General features: G+C 40.7%; 2 protein-coding genes across 2 annotated transcripts; both read left to right on the forward strand.

Annotated features, from left to right (window-relative positions):
* Positions 1 to 74: 74 nt before the first annotated feature.
* Positions 75 to 4,503, forward strand: LOC145894773 (prostaglandin reductase 1-like). The gene is made up of 9 exons (XM_082983423.1): positions 75 to 191; positions 1,487 to 1,532; positions 1,910 to 1,960; positions 2,230 to 2,397; positions 2,803 to 2,920; positions 3,084 to 3,236; positions 3,475 to 3,580; positions 3,844 to 3,959; positions 4,202 to 4,503. Exons 1-9 carry the CDS (start codon positions 83 to 85, stop codon positions 4,310 to 4,312), a joined length of 978 nt encoding a protein of 325 aa, XP_082839549.1. The 5' UTR covers positions 75 to 82; the 3' UTR covers positions 4,313 to 4,503.
* A 4,768-nt stretch (positions 4,504 to 9,271) lies between these two features.
* LOC145894784 (uncharacterized) lies at positions 9,272 to 12,614 on the forward strand. The gene is made up of 4 exons (XM_082983434.1): positions 9,272 to 10,077; positions 10,387 to 11,722; positions 11,986 to 12,101; positions 12,344 to 12,614. Exons 1-2 carry the CDS (start codon positions 9,326 to 9,328, stop codon positions 10,517 to 10,519), a joined length of 885 nt encoding a protein of 294 aa, XP_082839560.1. The 5' UTR covers positions 9,272 to 9,325; the 3' UTR covers positions 10,520 to 11,722; positions 11,986 to 12,101; positions 12,344 to 12,614.
* The last annotated feature ends 19 nt before the right edge of the window (positions 12,615 to 12,633 follow it).

Genomic DNA, 12,633 nt, shown 5'->3' on the forward strand with positions numbered 1-12,633 from the left:
GGCAGCAGAAAATAACACCGACTAGTTCTTTTGGTATAGCTGTGCCAGTCACTTCTTTAGTGCAAATTGCAAGTACTCTGCAATGGTGAAGTCAAAACTGTTTGTTCGCGCGCAACATTTCAGCGGGGAACCAAAAGAGAGTGATTTTCAACTTATTGAACAGGAAGTTGACGAAAACCTATGTGACGGAGGTATGACTAGGTTGAAACCCCATTAATAGCGGGAAGGACTATAACGTTTACGGCTCGTCTAAATGTAACATAATTTTGTGTTATATAGCAACGTTTGCATTCATGGAAATATGAACAAAGGTCACACGGAATCTCTTTCCATTGGGTTATTGGGTTAAGGCATTCTTTAGGTAGCTTCTTGTTCGCTGACCGTTAGTCCTTCGATCGTCCTTCTTTTCACAACCCTTCGGTCGCTTTGTTTCTCCTTGGTTTAAATAATGGAACTTTCCGTGTGCGTGTAGGTGAGGCGAGGCAGGGCAGGGCAGCGCAGCTGTACTTTGCTCACCTCAGTTCTTTATTTGGGTTACGCGATTCGGTTCTGTTCAGTTCTGTCTGAGCGTCTTAAATTCACTAAGTTTCGCATTGGTATCATTGCATGTGTTAAAAATGTATTCAAAACTGATCTTGGTATAATAAATGTTGGTGTAGTGTTTCCATCAGGCTTTCAATTAAAGTCAGGTTATGAAACACAACAATTAGAACTCACGTGCGATCTTATGTCAAATGGTTTAATCAAATAGGATTTCCCAATCGATCATAAATAATATTGTTAAGACCCAGTTTGAGGTTCATATTTGGCATAACGACATCAACATTTGGCATATAGGCAGCAACACCAACATTAGTTGCCTCGAGAAAATCGGTTGTGATGGTCGCGGAAATCAGACATGAAGTTAATTAAAACGTAAAGTTAATTAAAACTATTTTCGTTAATTTAAAACCATTTCGTTACACCATAGCATGAACTGTTTCCACCATAGGTTTCTTGGTGAAACGTTGGAAGAGGTACGCCATACCTTGTACTACGTCCACAATAGGTTATGCTGTTAAACGTTACAGTTTATTGCCTATAGCTTTAACTGTGTCCACAACAGTCATGTGGTTAGGATTTTGTCCGAAAATTTCATGTTGGATGACAACCTGTGTCAGTGGTAACACTACAGTTTGGTCAGCAAAGTCGTCTGAAAGTCACACCAACTGCACTGATGAGACATTTTAGGTCGAAATAGTGGCCATCTGTCTCCACTTTGCGTAACGCTACAGCCTTGTATGTTCATATTTAGTTTTTTGCACCGAATGCCAAGCCCACCTAGCAACATAAAAAATGAATAAAATGTTCTGGTCATTGCCTAAAAATGCGCCATTTGACTCAATGTGACTCCAATATAAAGTTAAGCGGTAAAAACCAAACCGTCATGATGTCAAATGACTCTTTCAGAATCTTCTGTCATTCTAACTAAACCTTAACTTTTTAGAAATTTTGACCGAAGCGCTTTGCATCAGTCCTGATCCATATATAAGGTAAGCAATTGAAGTTAAGAGCTAAATGTTGCAAATTTTTAGGTTTACTGAATTTCAATTCGTATATAGCAAAGTTTAAGTTTAAATATTATCTGCCACACTCCTTTTTTGTGACGTAACATAATTTTGCGACTGTCCTTGGCCATGAACCTATGGGCTTACGTGAATATTAGGGATACTTGATATTGGTATAATATTCTTTACCGACAACAAACGACTATAGCCAGCATGTTCACGCTTGGAAGTTAATTTGAGTAATGGTAAACGTAAAGTGTAAAACACGCTGTTATGCACTTCGACATCAGAGCTACGGTTTGATGGCTGCATATACTTCTTGTTGTACGATATGTGGTTTACCAAATGTGCTTACATTTCAGATTGATTCCAACACCGATCGGTTCTGAGTTTCGAGCGTTTCAAGTCTCCAAGTAAGTTATAACAAAATTGCGCATTTGAGGGAGCACTAAAACAAATTTACCATCGGTTGTGTGTAATTAAATCCCAAGCTGATAAATAACTTGGATATCCGGAGAATACCCCTACTTCCGATGAAGTTAAAGCGCAAGGGACATAGGTTGTCCCGGCAAATGGTGACAAAGCTTCAAAACTATAGGAAAAAGTAGAAAAGCTGATCGGAATTCTTGTCCAGTGTGACGTGGGTTCGATCCCAATGCGGTAAAATATCTACATACTGCAGGGTACTGAAAAGCAAGAACGCTGACTTCCCGGAAGGATGTATGGTGCTGCAGGAATGTGGATGGCGCACCATCACCAAAAGCAAAGGTGAAACGATTTGGTACAGATGTGACGAAATACCCGCTGGAGTACCAATATCTGCTCCGCTTGGCGCTCTGGGCATGCCTGGGTTAGTGGCTTGACGTATGCTATTTAAGTAACTCGCTGCACTGATTTGGAACCTCAACTTAACAATGGTCACCAATATCAGCTTTGGTTTTCTTGTTCAAAGTAATTAAATGTGACTATATTGCTCAGAAAACGCAGTTATGTTTCAAGGTCCTCACTTTCACAGCTATCGTATCGAGAATATTAAGTTTACAGGCTTGGCAGCCGAAACATTGCAGCCTAGCTGGAGCAACCACTTTTTCCCGACAAGTCGGAGCGAGATGTTAAAAGTTTGAACTCACAACCCTGGGGTAACCAGGCTTACCGGGAGTTTGATTTTTGTCGGGGAAAGTGGCTGATCCAGCTAGGCTGCAATGCCTGGGCTGCGAAGCCTGTAAACCTGAATTGCTCAGAAATTTGCGTTTAGGCTCACGGCTCACTACGGCTTAAACGACTTTATTAAACCGAAGCCTGGGGAGACGGTGATGGTCACATCGGCTGCAGGTGCCGTCGGCACCATGGTGGGACAGATTGCCAAGATAATGGTAAGAACTTGTACCAATAAGCGTTAAATAGTGCTATATGTAAAAACTACTGCAAGTACTTTATCGTCTGAAAGGTTTAATTAACGTCATTCCGGAAACTACAAATTCGGACCAGACATTCCCCTGTGTTCTCGACCAGCTTTCTTTTTTTTAATTGACTTAGGGCTGCAGAGCAATTGGGTGTTGCGGATCCGACGCTAAAGTGGAATACGTGAAATCGCTTGGTTTCGACGCAGTTTTCAACTATAAGACGCAAGACTGGGAGGAAGCGCTGAAGGAAGCAGCGCCAAATGGAATAGATTGCTTCTACGATAACGTTAGTACGTAACTTTCCTATGCCCCCTAGAAGATCGTTGCCCTTGTTCCTGCTCATCCTCATTTAAACCTGCGCGCTTCATGATAAATATAAAACACGGTTATAATGTAAGTTACGCTGGATCTTTCATTGCAATTGGGTCTGCATTGTGTGCGTTGTGGCCGAAAAGCTGAACTACAAACCTGTATTGAAATTCGCCTTTTACGCAATAATGGAAGTTTGTCTTGTTGCTGGACAGGTTGGCGGGAAGATTTCCTCGGCGATTATTGAACAGATGAATTCGGGTGGAAGAATAGGAGTGTGTGGTTACATTTCAGCATACAACGAACTTGAGACGCCTCAAGGTCGGTGACTTCGCTGAGGGGGGTTTAACAAAGCTGTTCACGTATCTAACCTTGTAAACTTAGGAACATTACTCACGACTTTGTAAATCTTTAAGATGAAGAATATATTCCATGTAACTGCTCTGAACTTATTAGCTAATTTCGACTTCCTCAACAATCGTTGTCAATACTTGACTAATGAACTCTAGTGCAGTTATTTGGGCTGTATTGTTTGTATTAAGCCTGTAAAGTCAGAGAGTATAAGTTATATGTTTGAATTACAGCCCCAGTTCTGCAAGGGCTGTTCGTTAGCAAGTGCCTGAAAATGGAGGGTTTCTTGATATTCAACCACCCGAACAAGAAGGCGACTTACGACATTCTTAAAGGCTGGATTGCTCAGGTAGATTTTTTATGACACACTGGGTGCATGTTTGCTATTGAAAATAACTTTTCCTTAAATACGTTTGCGGTATTGGTCCATATTTGTTTAAACCGTATTTTCCGTCGTCACAAAATATACCAGAACAAAATGGATCCTAAAATACCAGCGCTCTGAATCAACCAATTCTTCTTGCAGCCTCCTTTCATTGTCAATCTATAAGCTGATGCATATTAAATAACACAGAGTCATGTCATTTTCAGGGCAAGATCAAGACTCGGGAAACTGTAACAAACGGATTTGACAATCTTCCCAAGGCTTTTGTTGAGTTGCTGAAGGGTTCTTCCTTCGGAAAAGCGATTGTGATGCTGTAAAATGATGGAAAACGAAAAATTTTAAAGCGATGTACATATATTACATGAACTTAACATTGCCTATGATTTCGGCTGATGGCACAACAACCGGGCTTGTGAGACATATACAGACGAAATATAAGAAGTATTCCTTGCATTGTATTAAGATTTTGTGCATTTGGGCCTCATTTCTTAACTAAAATTGTTGTTTGTTTGTCGTAACTAACAACTGTAACAACTTTTTTTTGGGGGGGGGGGAAATATGTTGCTTGCTAAAATATGGTTCCACGTACAAAATATAGAAAAACAATTTCCTACGATCGGGTGCCACAAACCGAAAACACATAAATATGTAAATTTGGAATATATTGAAATAAAAATAGCTTTGAAAAAAAATGCTGTAATACAACAGAAACATGGGTGCGATGTATCTGGAGTTGACGAGTCCAAACAGGAAAGCCAGAGCTAAAATGTTGTTTATCATATTAAGTAGAAGTTTCGAACTCTGTAATTACTGGGTTCATCATCAGTACTATAACATTATAGTACAACAGAAACACTTATACAATAAAAACAACTGTGAAACACAAATAAGTAAGTCCTTCATATCTAACTCGTCCGAGGATAAATTGTCAACTTTTGTACAAATACGGGCAACTGTTCGTGGTGTTGTGGGCTAAACCATTCCCTCATCAACTGACGATAACCCGTTCTTCCTCCATTACTAAAAATCGCAAAATATACAATCACTAGATATTGCCTTTGGATATACACGAGTTATTACACTTTGAAACATACCTTTCCAGTATTTTCTTGGCCGCTTGTTCTCTTGTATGGATTCTATCCGGGTATCCTTTGTCGGAGCGATGTCCGAAGATGTCTCTACACTTCCGAATGTCGCCTATTTCATTAGAAAGGCAAATGGCGATACACGCTGCCACTGGGATTGCGTCGAGCATCTCTTTGTGGACATTATTACGATCACCCCTGACAAAGAGACAATCACGCCGTTTCCAGGCTGTCGCTTGGTGGGGTTGGCGAGCAGAGAGATATCCGGTGTGTTTCCTCCCGGAGGCATCGAGAAATAAAAGTAGTTCCCCACTTTGAACTTGGACCTGTCGTTCACGATTCCAATGAGCGCGTAAAGAAAATCACGACCAGTGTGAGTATCTGAGAAAGTGTGGCGGCCAATCAGAGAAGGTACCTCGCAGATCACACCGCTCTGTACACTTTTGGAGTATCTTGTTACTCCACTTTCCAGCAAAGTCCAGTTGTTGGGCAAGTTATGGTTGGGGACTGTGACACTGGGAAGGCAGTTGCAGAAATCCGCGTTGAACTTCTTGCACTCTTGGTATTGTTCGGCCATTGGCGAGAAATGTGAACCAGACAAACTGCTAAAGTGCAAAAGGATATTTCCTGCTAAAAATGCGGTTTTTAATGTGACGTCAAACTCTAAAAATGTCGTTGTGTTATTTGACATTGTCAATTGTGACAAGTTTATGACAATTTTAAAGATTTTTTCATTAGATTGTGACCCCACATCGACTTTTGAGGTAAGTGGCTTTGATCCAGCTTCGCTGCAATGCCTTGGCTGCGATGCCAGTGAACCTCATTAAAAAATACCGCGTCTATTACTTGGTGTTAAGGGTTAAAAAATGCACCATGCTACTCGTACGCTACAAATCACTCCGTCTTTACGCTGCTTTAAGCACTGCCCACTTATAACTGGACTACAATACGTGGGATCCATATGTAAGACGTCATTTCTAAATCGGTACGCACTAAACAATCAATTTTGCCTTCACCTGATAGTAATATCACATAAGTCGAATGACTCCATAGCCATTACTGTGATGGAAAGCAAATATTCTTTCAATCTGGTCCATTAATTTCCAAGATTTCTGCAGGCATAAACAGGAATGCCAAACCGCCCATATTTCTAAAACTTATCCTCAGTTTGAAGGTGAACAGTTTGACAAATATTATTGTCCCTTGTTCTGACTAAACGTCCTCATTTTAATGTTGTTTTAGCTCAAAAAATGTTAAATGCAAACATTTTACATTGTCATCAAGTTTGTGTGACGTCACTGTATGAGCATCCAAATCTCTATTTCGTGTTGAAATTTCATGAATACTGTAACCTTACTGATAGGCCTTTTATTCAGCTGACATCCTTTGAAGATATCGGTACATGTGCATGTAGTTAACGACATGTATTTCCTATCACATTTTCGATTTAATTCGTGACCTCGTGAACTTGTTATCATTGAGATTCTGCCTTCCTTTCATATACGAGATTACGCCTCGCGTCTATATAAAATGAAACTTGTCCCACTCTTCCATTGGCAGCCAATGTGTCGAATCTGCGGCACCTAAACCGCAAACTTGGTACCATTTCCAGCATATAACGTTAAGGGTGATGTGCATCATGCGAGAATATTTATTAATTCGTTTTAACGTGTGTTGTGACGTGGGTCATTACTCAAACGTAGGTGTATGCATGACGCTTCACCAAGACCTTATAGTAAAGGGTTAAACTCATTATGACATCATACACATACGCGCAATTTTCTCTAAAGGTTGAGGTAATGCTTCTGCGTCAAAACACACACAGCATCGAAGTTTTAATCGAATTGTGTTAGAAACGTTCCAAAACTAACGACAACTCTATTCTACATACCATAATACTCCACGAAAAGTGACCTCGTTATAAAAACAAGTGTTGCTCATGGCCGAAGATATATGACTTAAATAAAAAAAAATCATGATTCAGGCGTAATATTACTAAATACGGCTTCGCTGCGTGAGTTTCAATAAAAAATGCAAGGAATAAAAGTGTATAAGAAACTTCGTAATAAAGGCGTATGCAATTTCGTTATACAGTTGGAATGATTAAAAACAGACTTATACGTTTTGATTACCGCGCGAAAAAAGGCACATATATTGGGGTGTTGGCGTAATTGCTTTTCACGGCATACAGTGTTACGGCAAAACCAAGAGAGATGAAAGGGATCTGTTCACGTCGAGTAAGTCTGTTTGAGAGAATATCCAATAATAGCCCGGTGCTTGGTTGTATAATGGAGACTTGTTTTTATGCCAGGGGTGAGCCGTTTCGGCTTAAAAACTGTCCAAAGCAGGGGTGTGAAACCTGAGTCCAACAAAATTATTTGGCCTGAGAAAGTACGGCCCAGACCACACACTTATTTTTAGATACAGCGACATATTTTTTGTCAAGTTAGGGACGCTGACAAAGCCTTGGAACTTATACAGTTGCTGTGCTGTGTTATACGGTATTAAACAGTTAAGTGCAAACTTATTTTTTTTAAATAAGTAGCAAAATTACTTTATCGTCTGAAAGGTTTAATTTACGGCATTTCGGAAACTACAAATTCGGACTATAGACATTCCTCTGTGTTCTCGACCAGCTTTCTTTTATTTAATAACTCAGGGCTGCAGAGCAATTGGGTGTTGCGGATCCGACGCTAAAGTGGAATACGTGAAATCGCTTGGTTTCGACGCAGTTTTCAACTATAAGACGCAAGACTGGCCAAGCGGAAAACTGGCCAAGCGGAACGAATTCGATCCGTTCCCCTACCATTGTCACCAGTCGACGCGTTGTCTGTTCACTCGAGTAGAAATTCAACCTCGAGTTCTATACGAAGTGAAATTCGACGCAGTAAGGTGAGGGCCTCAGAAGAAGCAGATAGATTACGTCGTACGGCCGAGCTGGAAGCAGATCGTGCACGTCATACGGCCGAGCTGGAAGCAGATCGTGCACGTCGTACGGCCGAGCTTGAGGCGGAACGAATTCGACGTGAGGCGGAGAATGAAGCCCAGCGCATCAGTGAAGAAGCGTAACTTACATTATAACCGTCTTTTATATTTATCATGAAGCGCGCAGGTTTAAATAAGGATCAGCAGGAACAGGGGCAATGATCTTCTAGGGGGCATAGGAAAGTTACATACTAACGTTATCGTAGAAGCAATATATTCCGTTTGGCGCTGCTTCCTTCAGTGCTTCCTCCCAGTCTTGCGTCTTATAGTTGAAAACTGCGTCGAAACCAAGCGATTTCACGTATTCCACTTTAGCGTTGGATCCGCAACACCCAATTGCTCTGCAGCCCTGAGTTATTAAAAAAAAGAAAGCTGGTCGAGAACACAGAGGAATGTCTATAGTCAGAATTTGTAGTTTCAGAAATGCCGTAAATTAAACCTTTCAGACGATAAAGTAATTTTGCTACTTGCAGCATTTTCTTCAAAATATTTTTTTTAGATGTATTCCAGTAGTTTTTACATAAAGCACTATTTTTTGCTGATTAGTGCAAGTTTTTTTGCCATTATCTTGGCAATCTGTCCCACCATGGTGCCGACGGCACCTGCAGCCGATGTGACCATCACCGTCTCCCCAGGCTTCGGTTTAATAAAGGGCTGCGAAGAGTGAGTGCGACCTGGAACAGACATGTTACGGTTCATATGTGATAAACGAACGTTATGCCTGAATGCAGCCTTTTGTGCGCAACAATTAAGCCACCCCACACTCGCTCGAAAAAAGCAGGTTGTGTGCGAGGGCATTTAAACGAGTCGGCCAATACAAAAAAAGTCAGCAATAGATGCAGTGGGGCTGATGTACCTATCCAAGGACAGGCATTAGCTTAACAATCAGATAGGTTTAGCATAACGTTGACTAGTAGCATTTACAATATAACGGAACGTTATGGAGTTTTTAACCTATTTAAAACAAGATTAAAAAGCAAATGACATCAATGAGTTTCAATACATAATAAAAACTTATAATTACGGCTGTTGTTAATGCAAAAGCGGCAGAAACAGTTCCTCATTTCCATACCACCAAACTGGACAGAAATTTACAATCTCACTTACGACATAAAAATGGTGCAATATTTGTTGTGTAACAATTTGCATTGCCAGTAACGATGCAGTACACTTTAATGATATGTTTACATTTGCAATTTTAGGTTGTTCCGTTTAGTAAATACTTAAACTCAGTCGATCAAAGGTAGTCGATTAAAGAAGATGGAGGATGAATACGAGGAATGCAGAGACTTTAATTCGTGGTTCTGTGACAATCTGCCACGTATTGGAAGCATACCACAGGTTAACGCTGTACCAGATGAGGGCTACTTGCTGATCGCCGGGGTGGAGAAATATTCTAGAAGCAAACGCAGCAACGAAATTTGCCAAGATCCATCCCTCGCTGGCTGCTTTAAGTTATCCAAAAATCACACTGGTGGAGACCTCCTGTGCACACTTACTGAAATCGTAAACGACAGGAATAAGTTTGTGATCGGAAATTACTTCTATTTCACTATGGGCGAAAATCCAAAGACACCAGCAATCGCCCTGCTTGCTAATCCCACCAAGCTACAACCAGGCAACGGAGTGATCTTCTCGAATGCTGGTGGTAATTGTCAACCAAACTCGTGGGATTTTCTGATGAACTGGCTCACATGGACTAACAACAGCAGCCAGTTTACCCGTTTCTTTAAAAAGTTTATGCAGGAGTCAATCGAGATCGAAGGACCACCTCTCTTTACCGAAATCGCGACGCTGTTACTCTTTGAAATAGCCAGACGGCGTGTATATGATGTAGGCAACTACAAACGGATGCTCGATGCGATTCCAGTGGCATCTTGCATTGCAATTTGTCTTGGCGAAGAAGTCGACGACATACGGGAATGCAGGGACGTGTTCGGACACCGACACAACCAAACATATTCAATGAAATGTCAGATGAGAGAATATGCGGCAAGAGCGCTCTTGGAAAGGTTCGTTTGATTGTGTTGTAAAGTAGTTCTGTTGAATTTAGATTTTTTGCTACCGGGAACAAAAAAGCTGGTACACAATGCAATTGACATTGACGTGGGCATGACATGTTCCAGCAGAAATTCATGACATCATCAGTACTGAAAAATACTGCATAGTACATACATGTCTGCCATAACTTGTAATAACACACACTACTTTTGGCACTTAGTTCTGGTAACCTTCTCTACTGTCTGCAGCTCAATAAACACTACTTTGCTGTTATAACTAATAATATCACAATCCTAAACCTGTGTTGTCAACTCTTTCAGAATCGATGGAGATACTGAATACCGCCAAATCATGGAGGATCTATTTTCCCCAGATATGAAATACCTCAGATATTTGTTTGGAAATTTGGGCCTAGGTTCTCCTTATTGTTACAAACCAGCTTACGCACTGTGAATACCCGAATTGTTTCAGGTACATTGTGATTTTACCGGGAAAATACCAACGAGTGATTATGGTTTCAATATTTTTACAAGCTTTCATAAGCTAACTGTTTGTTTTGCTTCTTCATCAGGAATGTTTTCTGCTTGTTTCATTTGTCGCAAATTTACTGTGTAGGGTTTGCAAATGTGTTTTTTCTTTTTGTGCTGACTTTTGTGCAGTGGCAATATTTGAGTTATCCACTCGTTACTAGTTGATCTGGGCTTTTTTCTGCATTGAATTTAACATATTTTGTGTACATAAAGTCTTCATTCATTCAGAAATTGCAAATGAAATTGTGAGCGTTTGGATGTTCATGTTCATTCATTTGCGTTTGCACTTAACTGTTTAATACCGTATAACACAACACAGCAACTGTATAAGTTCCAAGGCTTTGTCAGCGTCCCTAACTTGACAAAAAATAATTATAACCGTCTTTTATATTTATCATGAAGCGCGCAGGTTTTAATGAGGATGAGCAGGAACAGGGGCAACGATCTTCTAGTGGGCATAGGAAAGTTACATACTAACGTTATCGTAGAAGCAATCTATTCCGTTTGGCGCTTCATGATAAATATAAAAGACGGTTATAATGTAAGTTACGCTTCTTCACTGATGCGCTGGGCTTCATTCTCCGCCTCACGTCGAATTCGTTCCGCCTCAAGCTCGGCCGTACGACGTGCACGATCTGCTTCCAGCTCAGCCGTATGACGTGCACGATCTGCTTCCAGCTCGGCCGTACGACGTAATCTATCTGCTTCTTCTGAGGCCCTCACCTTACTGCGTCGAATTTCACTTCGTATAGAACTCGAGGTTGAATTTCTACTCGAGTGAACAGACAACGCGTCGACTGGTGACAATGGTAGGGGAACGGATCTAGGCTGCGGGTCATGCAGCTTCGATATCCGTTGCGACCCTTTCATCGAATTCTTGTTTGTCTCGGCAATAATGTATGGATCTTTCATTACAATTGGGTCTGCATTGTGTGCGTTGTGGCCGAAAAGCTGAACTACAAACTTGTATTGAAATTCGCCCTTTGCGCAACAATGGAAGTTTGTCTTGTTGCTGGACAGGTTGGCGGGAAGATTTCCTCGGCGATTATTGAACAGATGAATTCGGGTGGAAGAATAGGAGTGTGTGGTTACATTTCAGCATACAACGAACTTGAGACGCCTCAAGGTCGGTGACTTCGCTGAGGGGGGTTTAACAAAGCTGTTCACGTATCTAACCTTGTAAACTTAGGAACATTACTCACGACTTTGTAAATCTTTAAGATGAAGAATATATTCCATGTAACTGCTCTGAACTTATTAGCTAATTTCGACTTCCTCAACAATCGTTGTCAATACTTGACTAATGAACTCTAGTGCAGTTATTTGGGCTGTATTGTTTGTATTAAGCCTGTAAAGTCAGAGAGTATAAGTTATATGTTTGAATTACAGCCCCAGTTCTGCAAGGGCTGTTCGTTAGCAAGTGCCTGAAAATGGAGGGTTTCTTGATATTCAACCACCCGAACAAGAAGGCGACTTACGACATTCTTAAAGGCTGGATTGCTCAGGTAGATTTTTTATGACACACTGGGTGCATGTTTGCTATTGAAAATAACTTTTCCTTAAATACGTTTGCGGTATTGGTCCATATTTGTTTAAACCGTATTTTCCGTCGTCACAAAATATACCAGAACAAAATGGATCCTAAAATACCAGCGCTCTGAATCAACCAATTCTTCTTGCAGCCTCCTTTCATTGTCAATCTATAAGCTGATGCATATTAAATAACACAGAGTCATGTCATTTTCAGGGCAAGATCAAGACTCGGGAAACTGTAACAAACGGATTTGACAATCTTCCCAAGGCTTTTGTTGAGTTGCTGAAGGGTTCTTCCTTCGGAAAAGCGATTGTGATGCTGTAAAATGATGGAAAACGAAAAATTTTAAAGCGATGTACATATATTACATGAACTTAACATTGCCTATGATTTCGGCTGATGGCACAACAACCGGGCTTGTGAGACATATACAGACGAAATATAAGAAGTATTCCTTGCATTGTATTAAGATTTTGTGCATTTGGGCCTCATTTCTTAACTAA

Source organism: Ascidia mentula, chromosome 1, assembly GCF_947561715.1.
Source record: "Ascidia mentula chromosome 1, kaAscMent1.1, whole genome shotgun sequence".
NCBI classification, from domain to species: Eukaryota; Metazoa; Chordata; class Ascidiacea; order Phlebobranchia; family Ascidiidae; genus Ascidia; species Ascidia mentula.

Bases quoted from the DNA above. Each gene is read 5' to 3' on its own strand.
- LOC145894773 (XM_082983423.1), top strand. From the start codon at position 83: ATGGTGAAGTCAAAACTGTTTGTTCGCGCGCAACATTTCAGCGGGGAA. The intron at 192-1,486 runs GTATGACTAGGT...TTAACTTTTTAG, and splicing joins CGAAAACCTATGTGACGGAG to AAATTTTGACCGAAGCGCTT. The intron at 2,921-3,083 runs GTAAGAACTTGT...TAATTGACTTAG, and splicing joins GACAGATTGCCAAGATAATG to GGCTGCAGAGCAATTGGGTG.
- LOC145894784 (XM_082983434.1), top strand. From the start codon at position 9,326: ATGGAGGATGAATACGAGGAATGCAGAGACTTTAATTCGTGGTTCTGT. The intron at 10,078-10,386 runs GTTCGTTTGATT...CAACTCTTTCAG, and splicing joins GCAAGAGCGCTCTTGGAAAG to AATCGATGGAGATACTGAAT.